The sequence below is a fragment of the Heloderma suspectum genome, chromosome 7 (genome assembly GCF_057233095.1).
Source record: "Heloderma suspectum isolate Gila_16-S chromosome 7, 16-S_ref, whole genome shotgun sequence".
NCBI lineage: Eukaryota > Metazoa > Chordata > Lepidosauria > Squamata > Helodermatidae > Heloderma > Heloderma suspectum.
Window position 1 is genome coordinate 1,066,290 of NC_139464.1, and position 20,877 is coordinate 1,087,166.

The 20,877-nt window shown below is 53.7% G+C and overlaps 1 protein-coding gene across 1 annotated transcript; it reads right to left on the reverse strand.

Moving 5' to 3' along the window:
• LOC146339196 (uncharacterized) lies at nt 1-18,466 on the reverse strand. Its single transcript, XM_084808774.1, has 6 exons — nt 17,940-18,466; nt 17,557-17,721; nt 12,866-12,948; nt 5,859-5,928; nt 5,356-5,428; nt 1-176 (listed from the first exon to the last, which is right to left on the reverse strand). Exons 1-6 carry the CDS (start codon nt 18,116-18,118, stop codon nt 150-152), a joined length of 597 nt encoding a protein of 198 aa, XP_084664900.1. The 5' UTR covers nt 18,119-18,466; the 3' UTR covers nt 1-149.
• Between the last annotated feature and the right edge of the window lie 2,411 nt (nt 18,467-20,877).

Below are 20,877 nucleotides of genomic sequence, written 5' to 3' on the forward strand. Positions count from 1 at the left end.
ATGGCAGAAATAGATTGTAGAACTATACAAGAAATACAAATAACAGATTGTAGAATTATACAAGAACAACAATCCCCCTGTGATCAAGTAGAAAAAGTCCCCACATGCCCAGGAATAGTCTTCATTCCTTAGAAGCTCAAGCATTCTCATCAGGCCACATCTGGTGAGCTGGACTCCTGTATCAGGGTGGATAAAAATCAATAGTCTCTCTCTCTCTCTCTCGGATGGATGGATGATAGATTTTTAAAAATGTACATTGGTTTTTGACATTTTTAAACAAAATACTAAATTTCTCTCAAGTTGAAAAATGACATAATTACAATTAAATCTCACCATAAACATACTAGATCTACACTTACAGTCTCATAAAAATGCATGTACCCACCAATCAAACATGGACATTCATTTCAGTTTTTCATCTCATGAAAATGGCTCTGTCCAGCCTAACTATTAGCTTTTGCTACTTGGGGGTTCTGGGCTTTCTGTTTCTCTGACTAAAATCACACATGCAGACACAGGCTAGACAGCATTGTTCTGTGCTTATGTGATGGTGGAACTGGGCCAAGCAAGGCAAAGGAATTAATTAAGACAGGAAGACAATATAGCAGGATGGATAAAAATCAATGCTTAAAAATGCTTTTTTTAAAAAAAATTGGATCTTTTCTCCAGTCCAATAACTATCAGACTTTGCTTTGACCTATTAGTCATGGGCGTTTCATTTTTGTTTGCTACTTTGTTTTTTTGTGAGAGCAAGGCTGGGCCAAGACAGAGTGAAGGAGAATGTAGCAACACTAGGAAGAAAGAAAGAAGCAAGACAGAATTGTGCAGCTTGCATCTTCCTGCATTCTTGTACGAACGCTGCAGCCCTATACCCGCTTACCCGAGAGTGAGCCCCCACTGAACTCTATGGAACTTATTTATAAGGAGAGATGTATAGGATTGTGCTGCTAACCTCAAGCTGTAATGGGTGCTGGTCATAAGGAAGACCCTATATGGGACTATTTTAAAACATTCCCTCTATAGGCAAAAAAAGAAAGTATGCAGAATATATGCAGTGAGACAAAGGGATGCAAAGCTTGCTTGAAAGAATGAGACAGTGTCAATAATAGTCTAGTTGTAAATGAACATGGTTTAGTGGTCACATTTGCTTGATTGTTCAGGAAATATATGAAAACTTCTCAATGGGAAACTTGATTTAAATCAGTAATCAGATATAAATCAGCAAGAAAAAAAGGTTGATTTACATTCACTGATTTCAATCAACCTTTTTTCTTGCTGATTTATATCATGATTTAAGTCCATGGTTTAAATTGCCTTGATTTAAATCAATCCACCCTGTTGAGTATATTTTCCTGCAATCCATTACTCCTCAAAAACATGTTGGGCTGTTAATGAGCTGGATTCACTTACATAGTAAACTTCTGTTCCAAAGGAAAGCTGCCCGTAACTTGTCTAAATCATGGACTTAAATCGTGACATTTGCAGGATCATCGTTAGTGATTCAAAATGCTATACGCAAAGCACAGCACTGTTACTGAGGCTGATCTGATATGCAGGTGATTACAGTAATAATTAGAAGGCCAAAGAGAAACCAATAAGCCATCCCAAAAGTATAAGGTGGCCACTGGGGCTGGGGAGGTGGGGTTCAGAAGCCTCCAGTGCAGTGTGATGGGGCCTATGCTGTCACATGAGACCTGCAGAACACTTTGGAGAGCTCCTGGTCAGGGTAGCAGCCAGCCAGCAGGGCCTTTTCCCAGGAGGCCCTTCTCCATTCCACCCCCTGCCCCCCCGCCCCCCGCAACAGTCAGCATCCTGGGGCCACTGAGCATGCTCAGCCCTCATTGAGCTTTATCCCTTTGAGTTGCATTTCCTAAAGGATGGTGGAGGTTTTACTCCTTCTGCAAACCTCCCGGTACCCAAAGCCCGTGGACCCCTCCCTCTTGCATGTGGGGAGTGCCACTCTGGCTGCGGAAGGATCCACACTCACAGAATGAGTTTGCTACTAGTACGTACTTGGTGCCACAATATGTGCTGCTTTGTGGCTGTTGCTCCGTGCGGGGGGGGGGGGATCCAGCTAAAGTGCTGCAGACCCTGCCTGTGCCATCTGGTTGCTGTGCAGCTCTGGCTAGACACCAGGGGATGCACCGTTTGCAGCAGTAGCTCTAAGGAAGATGGGCTGTGTATGAAACAGGGAAAGCAAAGGGGCCTTGGATTATCCTGTCTCCACTTATTAACTGGGGGCAGCAATCCAGGGGAACATTCTCTGGCCCAAGCCTCCCTGACATGAGCAGGAGCTCTACAGGACCCCACATCCTGGCCTTACTTGGGGGGCTCCTTGGGGCCAGCTCAGTGTGCAGAAGTTGAAGACAAACCATGGCGGTGAAGCCCACTAAACTAAAGAGGTTCTGGGAGAGGAGCAGAATACCATGGGGAAAAGACCAATGGGCAGGTTGGTTCACTTTCTTTGGTGTGTTTCAGCTCTATCCAGTAAGGCGGAATTCCTACATTGCAGCCGATCATGTATTGCACTAAAACAGCATACAGGGGAATTGAGGAAGGGTCTTGAGCTCGGTGGGGGGGATACTTGGGGAAAGGAAGTGTGGGCACTCAGCCACCATTCATGCTTTTAACTGGGGAAATTGAAGAAGTTCATAATTCAGATGCACAGCACCACACAGTCAGTATGAAATTGCAATAACACCCAGATCACAAGATGCTTTGTTGGTTCTGCTGCATCGGAACAAAGCAGCAGCTGCACCGGACCAAGGCAGCAGCTGCACCAGACATCAACTCCAGGAGCCTCTTTCTATCCCACTCCGTTCCTGCAGCTCCAAACGGCATCCTGGGAACTCAAGATGTCTTAAAGGTCTCTTATTCCAGGAAGGAGTTAGAAATAAGGTCACCCCCAGCCCCTGCTCCTGGGTTACTGATGCGCATCGCATGCATGTTCTGAAGTCCAGCCCCTTGCACGGGCCATCAGAAGTGGCCCTGCAGTGGTCCCAGGGCGCGGCAGTACCCAGAACCATGACTCATGCCATCGGAAGAGCAGGGTGGGGTGGAGGCCCAAGGAGGAGAGGGGCCTGCCCAGGGGGTGGCCAGGGGGGCCAGGTGCAAGCTCTGGCTGGCACCTGGGTGATGGGCTCTGGTGGGAGGGAGGACTTGGGCATGCTCCTTGTCACCATGCCAGGGGGTCCCCCCGTCCATCTCACCCTCCAAAGAGTTCTCTCCTTGTGCTCTTGCCCCTTTTATGTTTCTCAGCCTCCGCCCCACCCCCTGGCATTATACCAGAGGGTCTTACCAGTGGACCAACCAAGCCGGATGATCCTGGCGTTGCAGCTGCCTGAGTCTAGCCAGATCCCCCTCAAGGCCTTGCAGGGCCAGGGTGGGGCGGAGCACAGGATGGGGCATCTCTCAAACAGGGTAAGTGATGCGGGGTTCGGCTGGGAGGTCTTGAAGCCACAGGGATGGAGTCACGCGGGGCAGGCCAAGGGCAGCTCCTGTCGCCATGGAGCAAGCTGCGGGTTGTCTTCCAGGCCGGATGCGCTCCAGAGACCTCTCTGTGCCCAGGCAGCCCTGGCGCTGCCGGTGCTGCTCTTCGGGCCAGAAGGGGCCTGCACAGTGTGCCAGGCGCAGGAGGGCCTTCTAGGGCTGGCATTTCCATGGCACCAAATGCCTGAGGATGGGAGACCCTCGGGAGAGCAAAGGAAGAGGCCTGGGTGGAGGGCAAAGCCACTGCAGCGGGCAGGTCCTCCCACAGTCAGGCCTTCAGGCAGAGTGCCAGATGCCAGGCAAGGCTCATGGCCTGTGCTGGATGGAGCTGGTATCCGCTCCGCCCAGGCAAGGGGTGGCTGAGGGCCCAGCAGCCCCTCTTGCAGCCGCCCCACCCCCTGCGCAGCCCGGAAGCGGCCTCTGGCCCTGCTCTCCAGCCACACCAGTTCCACAGCCCAGTGACTTCCTCTGCCCGGGGGGGGGGGGGCGGTGGCAGCGGCAGCAGGGGGAGGGGATGCACAGGGCCAAGCCATCCGGAGGCCGCTCTTCCCACACCAGGGCTCATCCCCGGTACAGGGTGGAGAGGGGGCTGGGTGCAGCTCCCGGGTGGAGCTGGAGGGGCTGTGAGCCTTGGCCTTCTGGGCAGGGCACACGGAGATGGGGAAGGCTGTGGAGCCGGGGAGCAGCGCCTGGCTGCACGCACCCAGAAGCGGCAGCAGGCGGGCACGGCCAGCCCACTGCAGGGGGGACCCTGCTGCTGCTGCTGCTGCTGCTAGCAAGCACCCTTGGTGGCCTGTCTGCACCAGAAATGTCACCCGCTCCACACACCCTGTTAGCTGTCTGGCTCCCAAGCGAAAAGGAACCCTTGGAGCAGAGCAAGGGATGCTCCCTGACCTCTGTCATGGCCAGCAGGGTCCTTGGGGGGGCGGGCTGCTGCCCGCTCCCCCGGGAGCCCTGCTTGTGCCCCTGATGCACGAAGCCGGGGCTGCTCCCCAGGCGGCAGGGCCCATCCCAGCACCCCTGTGGCACAAGGTGGAGGGCGGCGCGAGCGTGGGCTGCAGGGGGTGGCCGGAGCATGGCCCCTCGTGCTCCTGGGGCGGCTGGGCACTGGGGTGGAGCACAAAGGTGCCCTGCCCCAGAGTGGGCAGGGCTGGTGGCCCCGGGCAGGACAGCTGGATGCCCAGGAGGGCAGCAGAACTCTGCGCCATTCACAGCTGGCCGGGGGGGCGTCCCATGGGTGCCGCTTCTCTGCCTGCCTGGCAAGCGCCCCACCTGCCGCTGCTCTCCTGCGCAGCTTGCAAAGGGGCAGGCACCCCATCCTCCTGGGCACCCTGCTTCCACCCTGAAAGCGGAGCTGGGGCAGGGGTGCCCCGAAGCAGGGGCCCAATGGCGGTACACCACCACCGTGAATCCACACATGCGGAGGTGCCCACACCGGTGTGTGCAGGAAGGGAGCCCCTGGCCTGGGCTACGAGGCAGGGGGTGGGAGGAGCAGGCAGGCCGAGCGCCCTCGGAGGCTGCACCAGCAGGGACCGTGGGAGGGCAGCGCGCAGGCGGGGGGCCCCTCCTTTGCATGCCCAGCCCTCGACTGACAGCCGCAGCCAGGCCAGGGGCACCTGGGCCCTGCACCGAGGCACAGAGGTGGCTCAGAGAGGGCCGCCTCCTGCTGGGGCTGGCACCATCCAGAAACCTCAGGGCAGGGCAGTCAGAGCTACGCAGGGCGTGGCTGCATCGTGTCCCCTCCGTTGCCCCTCCTTCCGGCAGAGGACATCTTTCCCTTGCCAGCAAGGAAAGAAGCCGTGGTCTCCAGCCATCTGCACCCCCCCGCCTCACCACCATGGGGCTGGGACCTGGACACCCACCTACCTGGTTGCAGAGGGCTGAGCTGGCCACAGCATGGTCGGTGCGGAGGGAGGCAGCCACCAGCCACGCAAGGTTCCTGTGTGTGCGATAGAGGAAGTGTCTCGCTTGCACTGAGGCTCCCTCGGCAGCTCACGGACCCCGCTCCCCGGCCCAGCACCTGCCGTTGGCTGGCAGAAGCACAAGCCGGGGGCCTCCCCCTCAGCCCCCTCCCCAAGTGCCTGCATTCTGGGGGTAAGAGGGGAACCACAGCACACCCCCTGGCAGGGCTGTGGGCCTCTCCAGGGTGGCCAAGAGAGCTGTGGGGGGCTCGGGGAGCCCCAGTCTGGCGCCTCCGCTGCGGAGTCTCAAGGGCCACTTGTGCGCCCTGTGGGAGGGACGCTGCCCCTTCGATGGGCAAGGCCAAAGAAGCACAGATCCTGCGCCAACAGCCCTTTAGGGCAAACAGTGCCGCTTCAAAATCTGGGGCAGGCCCAGGACTGCTGGGATTGTGTGGGCCAGGGTAGAACCTGTGTGGTCGGTGTCCAGGGCCTTCTTGGCCTCCCGCCGCCATCTTGCTCTCCGATTTGAGAACCAAACCTAATTGGGGAGGAGACAAAGGCAGAGAGAGTCCGGTGAGGGCCGCATCCAATCCGCCCTCGCGGACCTGCATAGACTCCTTCATCCCAAAGCACCACGCCTGCTTTGCTTATCTCTGGTCTGTAGGTTGACTTCCTTGGGGCTGGGATTTCCCAGCCCCCCTCCCACAAATGCTTGTCTCTCCCCAGATCCTGAACTCATCCCCAGCCCTTCCCAAGCACACCAGCAGCTGGACCCCTCCCCCGTCTGGCTGCCCGGCTGTCCGTCCTTCTCTGCCAAGTATGGTCTTTGTCCCAAGTGTGTGGGGATGACGATAGTGATGAGCTGCTCCTTTGCTAGTGGGAACTGGGCAATGAGCCAACCCCAGAAGGAGCGGGGGGCGCCGCGTTAGCATCAGGCTTGGCCTTAAAAGCAAAGGGCAGGGACACTCCACGCCCTTGGACCTGGGCCGGGGCAGGAGCCACGGCTCACGTGCCTGGAAGTAAGTAATTGGAAGCCCACTGATGTGGATTAGTGGTACAGTTATGCCTATTGGTTTTTAAAAAAAAACAAAACAAAAATTATAAACAGTCCGTCAGCGTTTCAAAACAACTGTATCCGTCCTGCTTGTCAGTCACAGGACCCCAGTGTGTTTCTGTTTCAACTCTATAAAGCCTCTGTCAGGTACTCCTGGCATAAATTGCATCAACTGATAACACTGAAGAAGATTTTCACTTTCTGAGCGGACAAATTCCTTCAGGGGTATACTGGTCAATGATGGCAAAATAGCCTCCTTTATTTGTGGGTCTAGAGTGGGGAAATCCCTCTGATTCTGTCCAGCTCACCCTTCCCAAAATGTGTAGATGCTCTCAAGACTCATCACCAAACAGGCAGGAGATGCTGTCCCCGAGGGATTTGCAATTTGTTACTGAACACGTTATGCCTACGGGAGTACCTGACAGAGGCCTTATAGAGTCAAAACGGGAACACACCGGGGTTCCGTGCCTGACGAGCAGAATGGACATAGTTGTTTTGAAATTTTGACTGTTTATAATTGTTGTTTTGTAAAATCAGTTGGCATAATTGTACCACTAATCACTATAAATTTTGTAATTAACTGGTCTGGTACAATTGTGTAGGTCTCTTACATCTGGAGAGTTTGCACTGAAACTGTTACTGGTGTCCTTGTCCTTTTTGTTTTGTATAGCAGATACTGCAAAGGCAAATTCCATGCTAAAGATCATTAAGGGACTGAAAACAAAATGGCTTGTATTGTAATGCCCTCATATATAGGTCTACAGTGTAGCCTCATTCAGAATACTGTGCACAGATCTGGTCACCCATCTCAAAAAGGATTTTGTAGAACTGAGAAAGGGGCAGCCAAAAAGCTCAAGGAGAGTAAGCACCTTTCCTAGGGGGACAGGCTGAAGCATCAGTAGATATGTTTCTGTTTAGAAAGAAAAAGAAAGAAAGAAAGAAAGAAAAAGAAAGAAAGAAAGAAAGAAAGAAAGAAAGAAAGAAAGAAAGAACAACCAGGGGGACCCTTACATGGCTTCTTACTCTGCATGCAAACCTGTCACTGGGGCTGGCTGTCTTTCACCATGTTTTTGCTGGCTGCTGCTTCCCAGACAACTGTTCTCACTAGTTTGATCTCAGCACTTGTGCAATTTCCATGATTCGATTCCAGCTGCTGAATTTAGGCTTTTTGTTGCAGGGTTTGTGACATGTTTGTGCAGGAGGCTCCTGGGCACAAGGTAGGTAGGAGTGTGTGTGTGTGGGGGGGGCAAAGTACAAGGCAGGGAGTGAAGAGGTGCAGGGGCACCAGCAAAACACCCCCCCCCCATGGACTGGCCCAGCTGCTGCTTTTTTAATTTTGCTCCCTGCGGCTCTGACAGCTTCATGACTGGCTGACTACAGTGCCGCAGAGGAGAAAGGAAGAATTCCCCATCATGGCTTCTTCGTGTTTGGCTCGGAGAAGCTTCTCCTTCCCAATGCCTGCTGGTCATGCAGGAGTCCTCCTGCCAGAAACCTCGGTCTGGCTGTGCCCCTCTGTCTCTCCCTCTCCCTGAGCAGCAAGGGAAGGCATTGTTCTCACTGTTGCCAGTCCTACAGCGATTTCTGGCTGCTCTGAAGTGCCCTGGATCCATACCGGACTGCTCAGCATGCAATTTATTGAAAGCCTATCCCCACCCCTGATGCCTGCAGTGCCACCTTTCTGCCAGCTCGTGGGACTCGGAGTGCCCCAATGCCCACAGGGGTCAGACCAGGGGAGAAGCTGAGGATGGCATAGAAAGCACCAGCTGGGGGAAGTGAGGATGGGGAGGAAGCCAGAAGCCCGACAAGAGGCAGGACCCTTGGCGGATGAGCTGCCACAACTGAGATCCTCTGCTGAGGGGCACTGGGGTCTCCCATGGGGTCTTTCCAGTCAGGCAGGCCATGACTGAGGGGGTGCCGGCGCATGCCTTTGCATGGCTCTGTTCTCTCTCTCTCCACCCCCACCCCAATTGCAGTAGCAAGGGAGCTTAGGGAAACAGAGGCAGCAGGGGCCGTTTGGAAAGGGGCGCCATTCATTTTGCAACACAGTGCTGTTTTTAAAAGGACAGGGCTCCTTCCTGTGATGCACTTTGCTCCCTGCCACGCCGCGCCACCCCCCACTGCCCTGCCCTGCCACGGCGAAACGAGGCCTGGCAGCTCCAAGGGAGCCCGGAGCCAAGGACTGATGGGTGGCTGGGGTGGCGGCGGAGGGGCAAGGAAGCCATTGCCAGGCATTCTTCTTGCACAGGAAACAGGCTGGCCATCATCTCCCCATTCCATCGGTGCGGCCAAAGTAGCAGTGTTCTCTGAGGCCCCGGAATGGCTTGTGGGCTGGATGTACATCTCTGCTTCATTTCTTCTGGGCAGCTCCTGTTTCCCTACTCTTCTGTCTCCAAGGCAGCATTCATAGCCCCCGCCCCCATTTTTACCCTCCCAACAACCATGTGAGGCAGCTTAGGCTGAGAGGTAGTGACGTGAGCGTCATGGCTGAGCAGGGATTCGACCCACCTGGGCCCTCCACTTCACCCCACCCACCGGGCCACTACACCAGCCAGATTCCCGCTGAACTCTTCCCTGGCTGATGCCACTGGCCACAAAGGGTGCTGCGGTCACTGCAGCTGAGAGAGTGATCAGGCCTGGGGCATTTGCTCCTGGCAGACAGGCCATTTCCAGAGGAGCATCTGCCAGTAGGGACTGTTGCAGCAAAAACAACCAACAGCACCTGAAAGGCAGAAGCCGTTGTGGGCCACATCCATTTCATCACAGAATCATAGAATCAAAGAATAGTAGGGTTGGAAGGGGCCTACAAGGCCATCGAGTCCAACCCCCTGCTCAATGCAGGAATCCAGGTCAGAGCATCCCTGACAGATGGCTGTCCAGTCTCATCTTGAACGCCTCCAGTGTGGGAGAGCCCACCACCTCCCTAGGTCATTGGTTCCATTGTCGTATTGCTCTTACAGTCAGGACGTTTTTCCTGATGTTCAGCCGGAATCTGGCTTCCTGTCACTTGAGCCCATTCTTCCGTGTCCTGCATTCTGGCATCATCAAGAAGAGATCCTGGCCTTCCTCTCTGTGACAACCTTTCAAGTACTTGAAGAGCTCTCTCATGTCTCCCCTCAGTCTTCTCTTCTCGAGGCTAAACATGCCCAGTTCTTTCCATCTCTCCTCATAGGGCTTTGTTTCCAGTCCCCTGATCATCTTTGTTGCCCTCCTCTGAACCCTCTCCAGTTTGTCTGCATCCTTCTGAAAGTGTGGTGCCCAGAACTGGATACAGTTCTCCAGATGAGGCATAACCAGTGCTGAGCAGAGGGGAACTAGTACTTCCCAGGATTTGGAAGCTCTGCTTCTATTAATGCAGCCCAAAATAGCATTGGCCTGTTTTGCAGCCACATCACATTGTTGGCTCATATTCAGCTTGTGAATATGACAATATTCATATTGTGAATAGGATGTGAATAGGATGAGAAGTAAGAGATACCTGTCAGAAGGCTTTATAAGTGTAGGCTACCCTTCAGTCACATCTCCAGTCTGTCCTCCTGGGAGACAGCGTACCCAGCGAGTCCATGGGTCTTCGTGACATACTTGGGTTTCGATCCCACACAGCAAGGAGTCTCCCAGTACTACTACTACTCTTCTCTTGTTGTTTTTGTAGGCCGTGGTTTCATCGTCTCTGCTTGACTGACCTTCAGCCTCTTGCTCGCTCTCATGCGGGGTCCCCTGTAATTCTTCCTCTGCAGGCTGTCCTCCAGCCTCATCCTCAAGTATCTGGAAATGGTTCCATAGTTCCACTGGTGCAGAGTGTCTTCTAGTTCTTCTGCTTCTGTCACCCTTTCCCAAGAAGTATCCTCTACTTCATTTTTCGTCACCTCAGCATATTCCTCTTCTGCCTCAGCTTGCTGTTGCTGTTCTAGCGTCTGCTCTTCACTTTGCTGCTGCAGTTCCACCGGTCTATCCAAGAACCCCTTGTGTTCTCTTATTCCCCGGAGGGTCGACAGTTGCCGCTCCAGTCCTCTTACTTTTTCTTCCAGCAGCGTGATCAACTTGCACTTGTTGCAGGTTTAGGCCATGTGGTTCTCAGGCAAGAAAACAAACATTGCACATACCTTACAGGTCACCACCACTGGAAAGTCTCGTCCTTCCATAGTCTGTATTCCCTTTTTGTTTCTAGCTTTCTGATTGTACTGGAATAGCCTGTGCTTTGTCCTCTATTCACTGGGGGTTAAAAACAGAGTCCCACTGCACTTTGCTTTTGTCTCCTCTTCCACTGCAACTCCCCTGGCCAACTCCTGTTTGCTCTCCCTTTTGCTCACTCTGGGCGCTCGCTCTCTGGAAGCTTGCTTGCTTGTATAGCCCCTGGACCAGCTGGACCAGCTTCCTCTGCTCTGCTCTGCTCTGCTCTGCTTTGCTCAGCTAGGAGGCGGGAAGCAGACTGGAACTTCCTGCCCGCACAGCTGCTGGGATTACTCAGGCCACACCCCCTCAATTCAATTGGAGCTCTCAGGAGCACATGGTGAGCACATGGCAACTCAGAATGGAAAGGACAGCCCTCTGGGCTTACTCCAGCCCACTCACCACTTTGCCTTTGTCTCCTCTTCCACTACAACTCCCCTGGCCAACTCCTGTTTGGTCTCCCTGTTTGCTCACTCTCTGGGAGCTTGCTTCCTTGTATAGCCCCTAGTCCAGCTGGGGCAGCTTCCTCTGCTCTGCTCAGCTAGGAGACAGGAAACAGACTGTTCTGCATGTTCTGCTCTTTTCTCTTCTGGGTCTGTCCTGGAGTGGGCTATTCCTGGGTGCTGTCTGGCCCGTCTGACCTGTGTTTCCAGTTCTTTGGGTGGGTGCTGTAGATGGGAATCCTTAAGGTGTGAGTCCAGCAAGCTGAAGGAACAGCTGCTCTTGTGTCATAGGGCTTAGTTACAGAGAGCTGGCCTTGTGGTGTGTTCTGGGGGGAGACTGGAAGCTGCCGACGACATGGAGCTGTCTGTGGGCTCCTGGAATAAAGTGGTGCTTAGATGTCCGTTATGGAGTTGCACAGTTGTGAACCTGCTGCATGGCCTGGTCTAGGCTCACATTGATGGGGGGTGGGGAACACTGTTGAAGTCCGGTGGAATTTCCTGTCCAGGGGTCCAGATTATACCCTCTATTACTGACCTTAAAGTGGCCATCAACTTTCAGCAACCTGAGGCCTTCCAGATGTGTTGGGCTACAACTCCCATCACCCCCGGCCAGCATGGTCAATGGCAACACTGGCTGGGAATGTTATGAGGTATAATCCAACACATCTGGAGGGCATTGGGTTGGGGGAGGCTGCTGGCCATTCTTGAGCTAAGAAACTTCAGACTCCAGCATGTACATATGTGCTGAACTGCAATTTATCAAGGAGTTCAGTTTGATATCCTGTGGCCTGAATTGAGATACTGGGTTTTTATCCCACTTCAGATGTAAATTAGCTTACCACTGCCAGGATGTTTGTGTTATGATGAACACTGCTCTGTGAGGGGTCACTGTAATAATTTTATGTACATTTAAGCATGAGTGTAATTGCCAGTCTGTACTTTTTGCATTTCATTTCCTTCTGACCTCACCGCTTACAATCCTCCCCACCCCTCTGCCAACACACATACATATAAAATGTCAACTTAAATGCTTATGCCATAATATCTCTGTTAGCCTTTAACGTGCCAAAAGTCCTTTGCTGGTTTTGACTGGTTGGGATGGGGGGTGTCGGTCATCCTTGGATATATTTTCTTACATAAATGGCAGGCTGTGTAGCTAGGGAGGTATCTGCAGTGGTGCCTAAAGGCCAGCCCAAAGAAGGAGCTTCTGCGCAGCTCTGTGAGCGGAAGGTCCTTCATGCCTGTCTGGGGAGACGCCACCTCTTGCGTCGCTCGGTACGGTTGGGGAAACCCCTGTCTGAAACTCTGGAGAGCCACTCCCAGTCCACGTAGAGCAGTACTGGGCCCATTGGAACAGTGGTCTGCACCTGCCCCCGAGAGCGTCCCCTGCTCCTCGTGCAAATGAGATTTCCGTCCCGCCTGTCCCCCATCCTCAGTGCCTGCCGACTCCAGGGCTTCCTGAGCATGTTCGTGTGGCTGGGGTCCTAGCAGGGGAACGCTCCCAGCCACAGGGGGCTGGAGGCAGAGCCAGGGTCAGCAGCCACTAAGCGCTGTGGGCACTGACTAGCCACAGTGAGGACCAGGGTCTGCAAAAGATATGTTCCAGCCTTAATCCAAATCTGGTGAGCTTCCACCTACTTGGGAGTGGTGGGGAGCATTTCAGACTCACAGGGCCCTTGGCTCGTGTTGGCCCATCCTCTGGGCGTACGTGGGGTTGTGGCGGTGAATCAGGCTATTGTGCCCCATGGAGCTGATGTGAGCAAAGGGTCTGCTGGGGAGAGGGAGGAGGTTGCGGAGGTCGCTTCACTCACCCGGATGGTGGTGTTGGGGAGTCGGGTAGTAGAAGCCAGCTTCTCCCAGGTGGCCGTCTCTGGGTACTGCCCTCTCTGGAATGCTGGAAGGAAGTTTGGACATTCAGTTCTGCTGCCCTCTTGGCCTCAGACCCCAGTGCAACACCCTTAGAAGTGCCCCCTCCCCCAGAAGGCCTCCACTGAAGAGCTGGATTTGTCATGATGGCCAAGTCAGACCAAGGTCTGGGCAGGAGTTTTGGGAGAAGAGCTCTCCCCTCCAAACTGCCTGTTGTCGCCAGACTGCTCGTAGCGTTACACATCTCCATCATGTGCCCCACCCTTTAGGCACTTTTTTTCTAAACTAAAAAGCCCTCCACATGTTAGCCTTTCCTCCTTGGGAAGTTGCTCCAGCCTCCTGATCTTTTGGGTAGCTCTTCTCTGCATCTGTGATATCGGTTGTGAGACTGGGGATGACCAGGGTTATGCATAGCAATCCAAATGCAGCCAAACCACAGAGTTATATTTCTGTTTTCCCTAACAAAAGACAAAATATACAGAACGTAGATCCCTTTCTGTTAGATCTAAAATGTTTGGTAACTAACTGGTTTGATTAACGGATTAAAACCATTTCGATCAGCAAGAAGGTTGCTCCCGATGACTCGGTCAGCTGCTGAGCCCCGCCGTTAAACGCTGTTGTCAATACGAGTGCCCGCAATGGCTTCAGAGGGGAAGCACCACCCTAAAGAGGCGCTTCCTCCCATGTCGGAGGGAAGAGGGCGTTCCACCTAGCCTAGGAGGGGCCCAGCATCTGCAGCTGCCAAAGGCACAGCAGCACGTCTCTGCAAGCCAAAGAAAGTCTGTGTAGCCTTTCCACCCTTTTGAGAGCAATGGGGGTCCTCCCCCCCACGTGCAACTATGACTGACTGACTGACTGACTGACTGACAGTGCAACCCTGTACAGTCTACTGAGGAACCATAGAATAGTAGGGTTGGAAGGGCCCTACAAGGCCTTCGAGGAGCAAGCCCCGCTCAATTCATTGAGGGTTACTCCCAGGAAATGCATATAGAATCGCAGCCCAATGCTCCCATGAATAACTGACTGACAGCACAACCCTACTCAAGTTTTAACACTTTTGTTCTCATGCTTGTATTTTAATTTATTTCATTGTAATGTTATCTTTTTGAAAGCCATCCTGGGGACCTGTTGAAGGGGAGGGTTCAAATCCCTTAAATTCATAGTTGGAAGTAAGGTCCACTCAGTTCAATTACACTTACATCCATATGAGTGTACATAGAATTCCAGCCTAAGATTTCTTTTATCATGGGAAAGCTTTATTTTCTATATAAATGGCACTTAAATTGAGGGCCAAACCCCATAAAATGTGAGGCCCGTTTTTAAACAGGTGTGCTCAGCTGGGATGCTTTTATTTTGGAGAGAAAGCAGCTGCAGGGCCCTGATTCAAATCATGCTCCCAGTCCAGACTGGGGCTCCATCCAGGTTATCTGCTGAAAATCACTTCCTCCTGACTGCTTTTTGTCCTCAGAAATGTTGCTTACTGCAAACAGCACCTTCAGAGGCAAACAACAGGCATGTGGAGGGAGATTTTCAGCCAAAAACTGGCATGGGGCCCCAGTCCAGAAAATAAAAGTGGCCAGAGTAAGCAGGCTGGTTTAAACATGTTCCTAACATCATGAGTAGTTTAGCCCTGAGGGGGAAGTAGGGGGTGGGGGAGATAGAGACACGCCCGAGTCCACACTATGGGTCTAAAGTAGACATGAAGCTTGAACTCAGGCCTTCCAGAGGAAGAGGGCCTTTTCAGTGGTGGCCCCATCTTTATGGAATGCTCTTCCTCCAGCAAGTACATACAGCCCCATTACTGTTGATTTTTAAAATAACTCCTAGGACTTCTTTATCTCATACTGCTTTTTGTTCACTGTTGTGTCTTGATGAAGTTTTACTGCTCACTTTGAGGAGTGTAATCTGGATTTTAGCTTGATGACTTTAATGTTATTATGTTTGTCTAATCATTTTGCAAACTGCTTTGTGAGGGCAATTGCCCTGAAAGGGGGTTTGTAGGGCTTTTATTCTATCAATCAGTCAATGAAGATCCATTCTCTGTCCACCAGGAAAGCCCACCAGCCCACGGCATCTGCCCAGAGAACTGCCTAGAAGTATCTGGCTGAACGAAGGCACCCCACCACTCTTGCCGTTGCAGGGGGAGTGACGAGCAATGGGAGGAGCCATTCCTGGCAGCTTTCAGTCTGGCAGCTGAGCTCAGGGACTCAGGTTCTGCAGGTGGCGGGAACGGGCAAACTCACCGGCTCCCGGTCCGCCCCCACCTTCCGTGTGGAGCAGCACAGCACCAGCCCCTGAGCCTGTAGGGAGCGGGTGGGGAGAGCTCCCCTCCTCTCGTTCCTCAGGCCTGTGCGTGGGCATCTCATGGATATGTGAAACTTCCCACCGAAAGGCTGCAGCAGGACACAAAACAGACCCCCGGAGCTCAGCTGACAGCACCAGGGGGTCTGGGCTACGGATTACAGCTACTTGGTGGGCCTGCGGAAGTCTGATTTTGCATGGAAACTGGGCATGTGGGGATGGCTTGGCTTGCACACCCTGTTTCCTAACAGGATCACTGTGGGGGGGAGGCTTTAACGCCCCCCCCCGATCCTGAGCAAGATCTCTGTGGGGCACAAGGTTAAAGGCTCTCTCCTCCTCCAGCAATCTTGTGTATCTGTGGTGTGTGAGCATAGGGGGGGGGGGTCAGTGGGTGTGCACGTGCAACCCCCAAAGGCTGCAGCTGCCAAAGGGTGACCTGGGGACCAGTGCAGATCCACAATGCAGAAAGGTTTGTGTTGTTCGGTCGTTCAGTCGCGTCCGACTCTTCGTGACCCCATGGACCACAGCACGCCAGGCCTTCCTGTCCTGCGCTCTCTCCCGGAGCATGCTCAAGTCCATATTCAAGTCCAGAAAGGTTGCCCACCCCTAAATTACTATGAGGAAACAGATCCTCCTAGGAGATTTAGCGAAGATCCCTTGACGTTGCTATGAGAACAAATCAATCTGGCTCCTGCTTTTGCCACCAGACTAGATCAGGGTCTCTGGGAGGAGGGGCGCGCACGTCCATCTCTCTGCAGTTGTATCTGGACTAGTTGTGCCTGCCAAGCATGAGCTGCTCTGACAGCAGTGTAGTGGCCAATTCAGAAGTGCAGGGCCCCTTCATGATAGTCACGGCCATGCACCCTTCTAAAATTATACAGCCTTGTAAGCTTATACAATGCAGATGAGCTTTCAGTTACTTCCTTTGGAGTATCTGGTCACCCTAATTCAGAATTATTAAAAGGTCCATTCGAAAAGAAAACATGCACACAGAGACACAAAGCTCATGGCCAGCAGCTTGCTAGAAAATATTATTTCGTTAGTCCTTTTTAATTCTAGAAACATGTAGTAATAATAATATCATAGTATATTATTAATTTTTATTATGTGAAGCATTGCCCATTAAAATAAATGGAACTTAGTCCACAGTGACCCACAACCCGTTTAAGGCTGCAGTCCTATACACACTTATTTGGGAGTAAATCCCATTGACCATCGAATCACAGAATCGTAGGGCTGGAAGGGGCCATCGAGTCCAACCCCTGCTCAGTGCAGGAATCCTGGTCAGAGCATCCCTGACAGATGGCTGCCCAGCCTCGCCTTGAACGTGGGAGAGCCGCCACCTCCCTGAGTCGTGGGTTCCACACTGGGACATTTGGTACTTCTGAATAGACAAGTAGGGCTGCCCTACAAGGCCACAAGCGTAACTACACTCACTGGGGGAGTAAGTGCCAATGAACACATTGGGACTTAATTCCGAGTAAACAACCCTGGGATCCTACTGTCACCCAGAGTGGTTGGATCCAACCCCAGCGCCCCTCCTGTGGCTTGAAGGAAAAATGTAATGTGCGCATAAACAGCGGGTGAAAAGTCTTAACTGCATGGTGCTAAACCATGATCCCCTGCCAATGCCTGCACGTCAAGCCCACTAGAACCCCCCCACACACACACACAGCAGACCCCGCACGTCAGCGCGAGCGAGAGACGACGGTGGCAGCCGCCCCCCCCCGCCCCGCCCCGCCCCGCCCCGCCCGGCAGCAACAGCCCCGAACACGAGGGCGGCAGCGGGGGAGAGCGCCGCGCTCCGCGCGCGCCGGGGCCGGGGCCGGGGCCGGGGCCGGGGCGGGACGCCGCGGGGCGGGCCGGGGCGGTCCGGCGGCGAGGAGGCGGGGCAGCTGCTGGGCGGGCAGGGGCCGCGGAGCGCCCTCGGGCCCCTCTCGCCCCTCCGTCCGCCGGCTCTGCCCGGTGGACGAGAGGGACCTGCCGGCAGGCGCCCGCGCGCCCCCCGCCCGCTCCGCCCGCAGCAGCAGCGGCAGGCCGGGCCCGGCCGGGGGCTCCGACCGCAGCCGGGAGCGGAGGCCCGCGCCACCCGCAGCGCGGCCCGGCCGCCCGATCAGCGCGGGGGCCTCCGCTGCAGCGGCGCCCCCGCGGGATGCCCAGCTGCTGCTGCGCTGTGCCGCCGCTGCCTGACGTCGCGCGGCGCCAGACGCGCCCAGCCCGCGTGCCCCGACTGCCCCCCCCCGGGCAGCCCGGGAGGAGGCAGCGGCGGGCCCGGTCCAGCCTCCAAGGCCATTTCTTCACCCTTGCGGCACCCGCAGCGGTGCCTGGCGCTCACCTCGCTCCAAGAGCTCCAGCTGCTGCTTGGAAAAGACGGTCCTGCTCCTGCGTGGGCGCCATGCTGTGGGCAGCTCGACCCCCCCCTGTATCCTCTGGGGAGGCGAGAGGGGCGCTGGTGCCTCTGCTGAGCCCCTGGGCCTCCTTTCCCCTGGCAAGTGGAGGCCTGTGGGACAGCGTAGGGGGGAGAGTGTGAGCAGCAGCTGTGGCGCGTGCGTGTCTGTGCGTGGATGTGTGTTGGGGGGGGGGTCGCGGCACGCAGAGATGCCCTGATCAGACACATCTCTTTATTTATTACATTTTTATATCGCCCAATAGCCGAAGCTCTCTGGGTGGCTCACAGCAATTAATATGGTGCTGGAGTCTCTCCGTAAGATCTCTCACCTGATTGCAGAGGCTGCGCCAGGAACACAAACGGGCCTGGGAAGCGCACGCTCCCTGGCAGGCTTCTTAGGATGCGGTTGATGGAAGACACCTAGGAAGGCAGAAAGCGGGTTGTGGCGGAAGGGCCCTGGGGCACTCTCCACGGCTTCCGCAAGGGCACGGCTGCAGCTCTCTTCCATGCACTCGGCTCAGAGCAGATGGCCACAGCCTCTGGCGTGGCAGCCATCAGAGAAGAAGCTGGCTGAAGGGCCAGCCCCCCGCCCAGGACCGCAGCTATGGGAAAAGGCCCTGTGTGGGTGGAAGGCCGCTGGTTTTTCCCCTGGAGAAAGGTACCCCTCCCCCCCCGCATTCTTCCACTGGCTCTTGAAGGGAAGTGGGGGTGGCCTGGTGTGGCCACCGAGCCGCCCCGGAGGCTTCGCGCTCCTCTCCATGGAGGCTTCTGCGGCTGTTGGCTGCTGCAGGGGCTGAGTGGGAGAGCTGGGAGAAGGCCCCTCGCCATGCTGCTAGCAAGCAGCCAAGCCATGCCTGCTGCCTGGAGGGGGGGATGTGTCCTGCAGGCCTCCCTGCGCCGAGACGCCTGTACCGAGAGCCTCCAGAAGTGATCCTTGCCCAGCGAGAGGGGGCCTCCTCCTGCCGTTGTGCCACCGGTTACTCTGACTTTTCACTTCTGATGCCACAAACTGACCAGAACGGTGCTGATGGGATCCTTTTTTCTTTTCATTTTAAAAGAGTCACAGGTTACAGGGACCTGACCAAGAAATCTGGCCCTTCAGCTCTGTGCCCATGTGCATTGATAAAAAAATATTTATAACCTGCCAGCCCACAAGGTGGTATTCAAAAAGAAAATGAACATGAGAACAAATGCAAAGCAATGAGCCAGATTAACAGCAGATCTATCATTAAAACTTCAGAGAGCAGAATCAACTCCACATTAGAAACCACTGAAGGCTGAATGGAATAAAAATGTCTCTACCACTTGCCTAAAACTGAGCAAAAATGGTATCAGTCTGACCTCCCTGGGAGGGAATTCCACAATCAAGGTGCTGCCCTGTTCCGTCTTCTCACCCTTCTAGCCTCTGTTGGTTGCAGGACACACAACAATCCCACCAAAGCAGAGTGTAAGCTGCAGGCGGGTTCATATGGGAGGCGGCAATCCCTTTAGATATCCTGGCCCCAGAGGTTTCTATGGAAGAGCAAGCACCTTGAACTGGGACAGAAAGCAGCCTGGGAACTAGTCTGATGGATTTAGGGCCGGTGTAATATGGCCTATAAGACATGAAGCAGAAAGCAACCTAGCTGCAGCATTTCGCACCAGCTGCAGTTTTCAAACATCCTCCATGTGGCCCATGACAGGAATCTAAATGGGAGGTGATTGAGGTGTGGATATGAACATAAGAAGAACTGTGCTGGATCAGGCCAAAGGCCTCCCTAGTCTAGCACAGTGGCTAATCAGGTGCCTGGATTACAGCACAGGATGTTTGTAATATTTACTTGGCAAGCTTTAATTTTGTCTACCTTACAGAGTTGTTGCAACCCTTGTGATTCTTACAAAAATACTTATTTTCAACTCTACCACCATATCCACCTCCCAGGCACCCATGAATACAGTTGATAGGCTTAAGGCATGGCTACTGGAGATACCCCTTCATGGATCACTGCCTTGTTGTGGCAAAGGGGATTGCACAACTCACTGAACCCATAAGCTATGCTGTGCAGGGCCACCCAAGATGGTGGAGAGTTCTGACAAAATGTGGTCCACTGGAGAAGGAAATGGCAACCCACTCCAGTATTCTTGCCAAGAAAACCCCATGGAACGTATCACAAGGCTAAAAGAGATGACGCCGGAAGATGAGCCCCTCAGGTCGGAAGGTGTCCAATATACTACTGGGGAAGAGCAGAGGGAATTTCCAAGTAGCGCCAGAAAGAGTGAAGCGGCTGGGCCAAAGCCAAAAGGACACTCAGCTGTGGATGTGTCTGGTGGTGAAAAGAAAGTCCGATGCTGTAAAGAACAATATTGTTTCAGAAGCTGGAATGTAAGATCAATGAATCAAGGTAAGCTGGAGGTGGTCAAACATGAGATGGCAAGATTGAACATCGACATCTTGGGAATCAGCGAACTAAAATGGACAGGCATGGGCGAATTTAATTCAGGTGACCATCATATCTACTACTGTGGGCAAGAATCCCTTAGAAGAAATGGAGTAGCACTCATAGTCAACAAAAGGGTGGGAAAAGAGAAAGGATGGGAAAGAGAGCCAGTGTGGTGTAGTGGCAAGAGTGTTGGACTGGGAGCTGGGAGATCTGGGTTCTAGTCCCCACTCGGCCATGGAAGCTCACTGGGTGACCTTGGGCCAGTCACACACTCTCAGCCCAACCTACCTCACAAGGTTGTTGTTGTGAGGATAAAATGGAGAGGAGGAGGAGGAGAATGTAAGCCGCCTTGGGTTCCTTGCAAGAGGAATAAAGGCGGGATATAAATGCAATAATAACAATAATAATAAAAGCAGTACTGGGGTACAATCTCAAAAACGATAGAATGATCTCAGTATGAATCCAAGGCGAACCATTCAACATCACAGTAATTCAAGTCTGTGCCCCAACCACTGAGGCCGAAGAAGCCGAGGTTGATCGGTTCTATGAAGACCTACAACACCTTCTAGAACTAACACCAAAAAAAGATGTCCTCTTCATCATAGGGGATTGGAATGCTAAAGTAGGAAGTCAAGAAATCACTGGGATAACAGGCAATCATGGCCTTCGTGTACAAAATGAAGCAGGACAAAGGCTAATAGAGTTTTGCCAAGAGAACACGCTGATCATAGCAAACAAGCTTTTCCAACAGCACAAGAGGTGACTCTATACATGGACATCACCAGATGGTCAATATCGAAATCAGATTGATTATGTCCTTTGCAGCCAAAGATGGAGAAGCTCCATA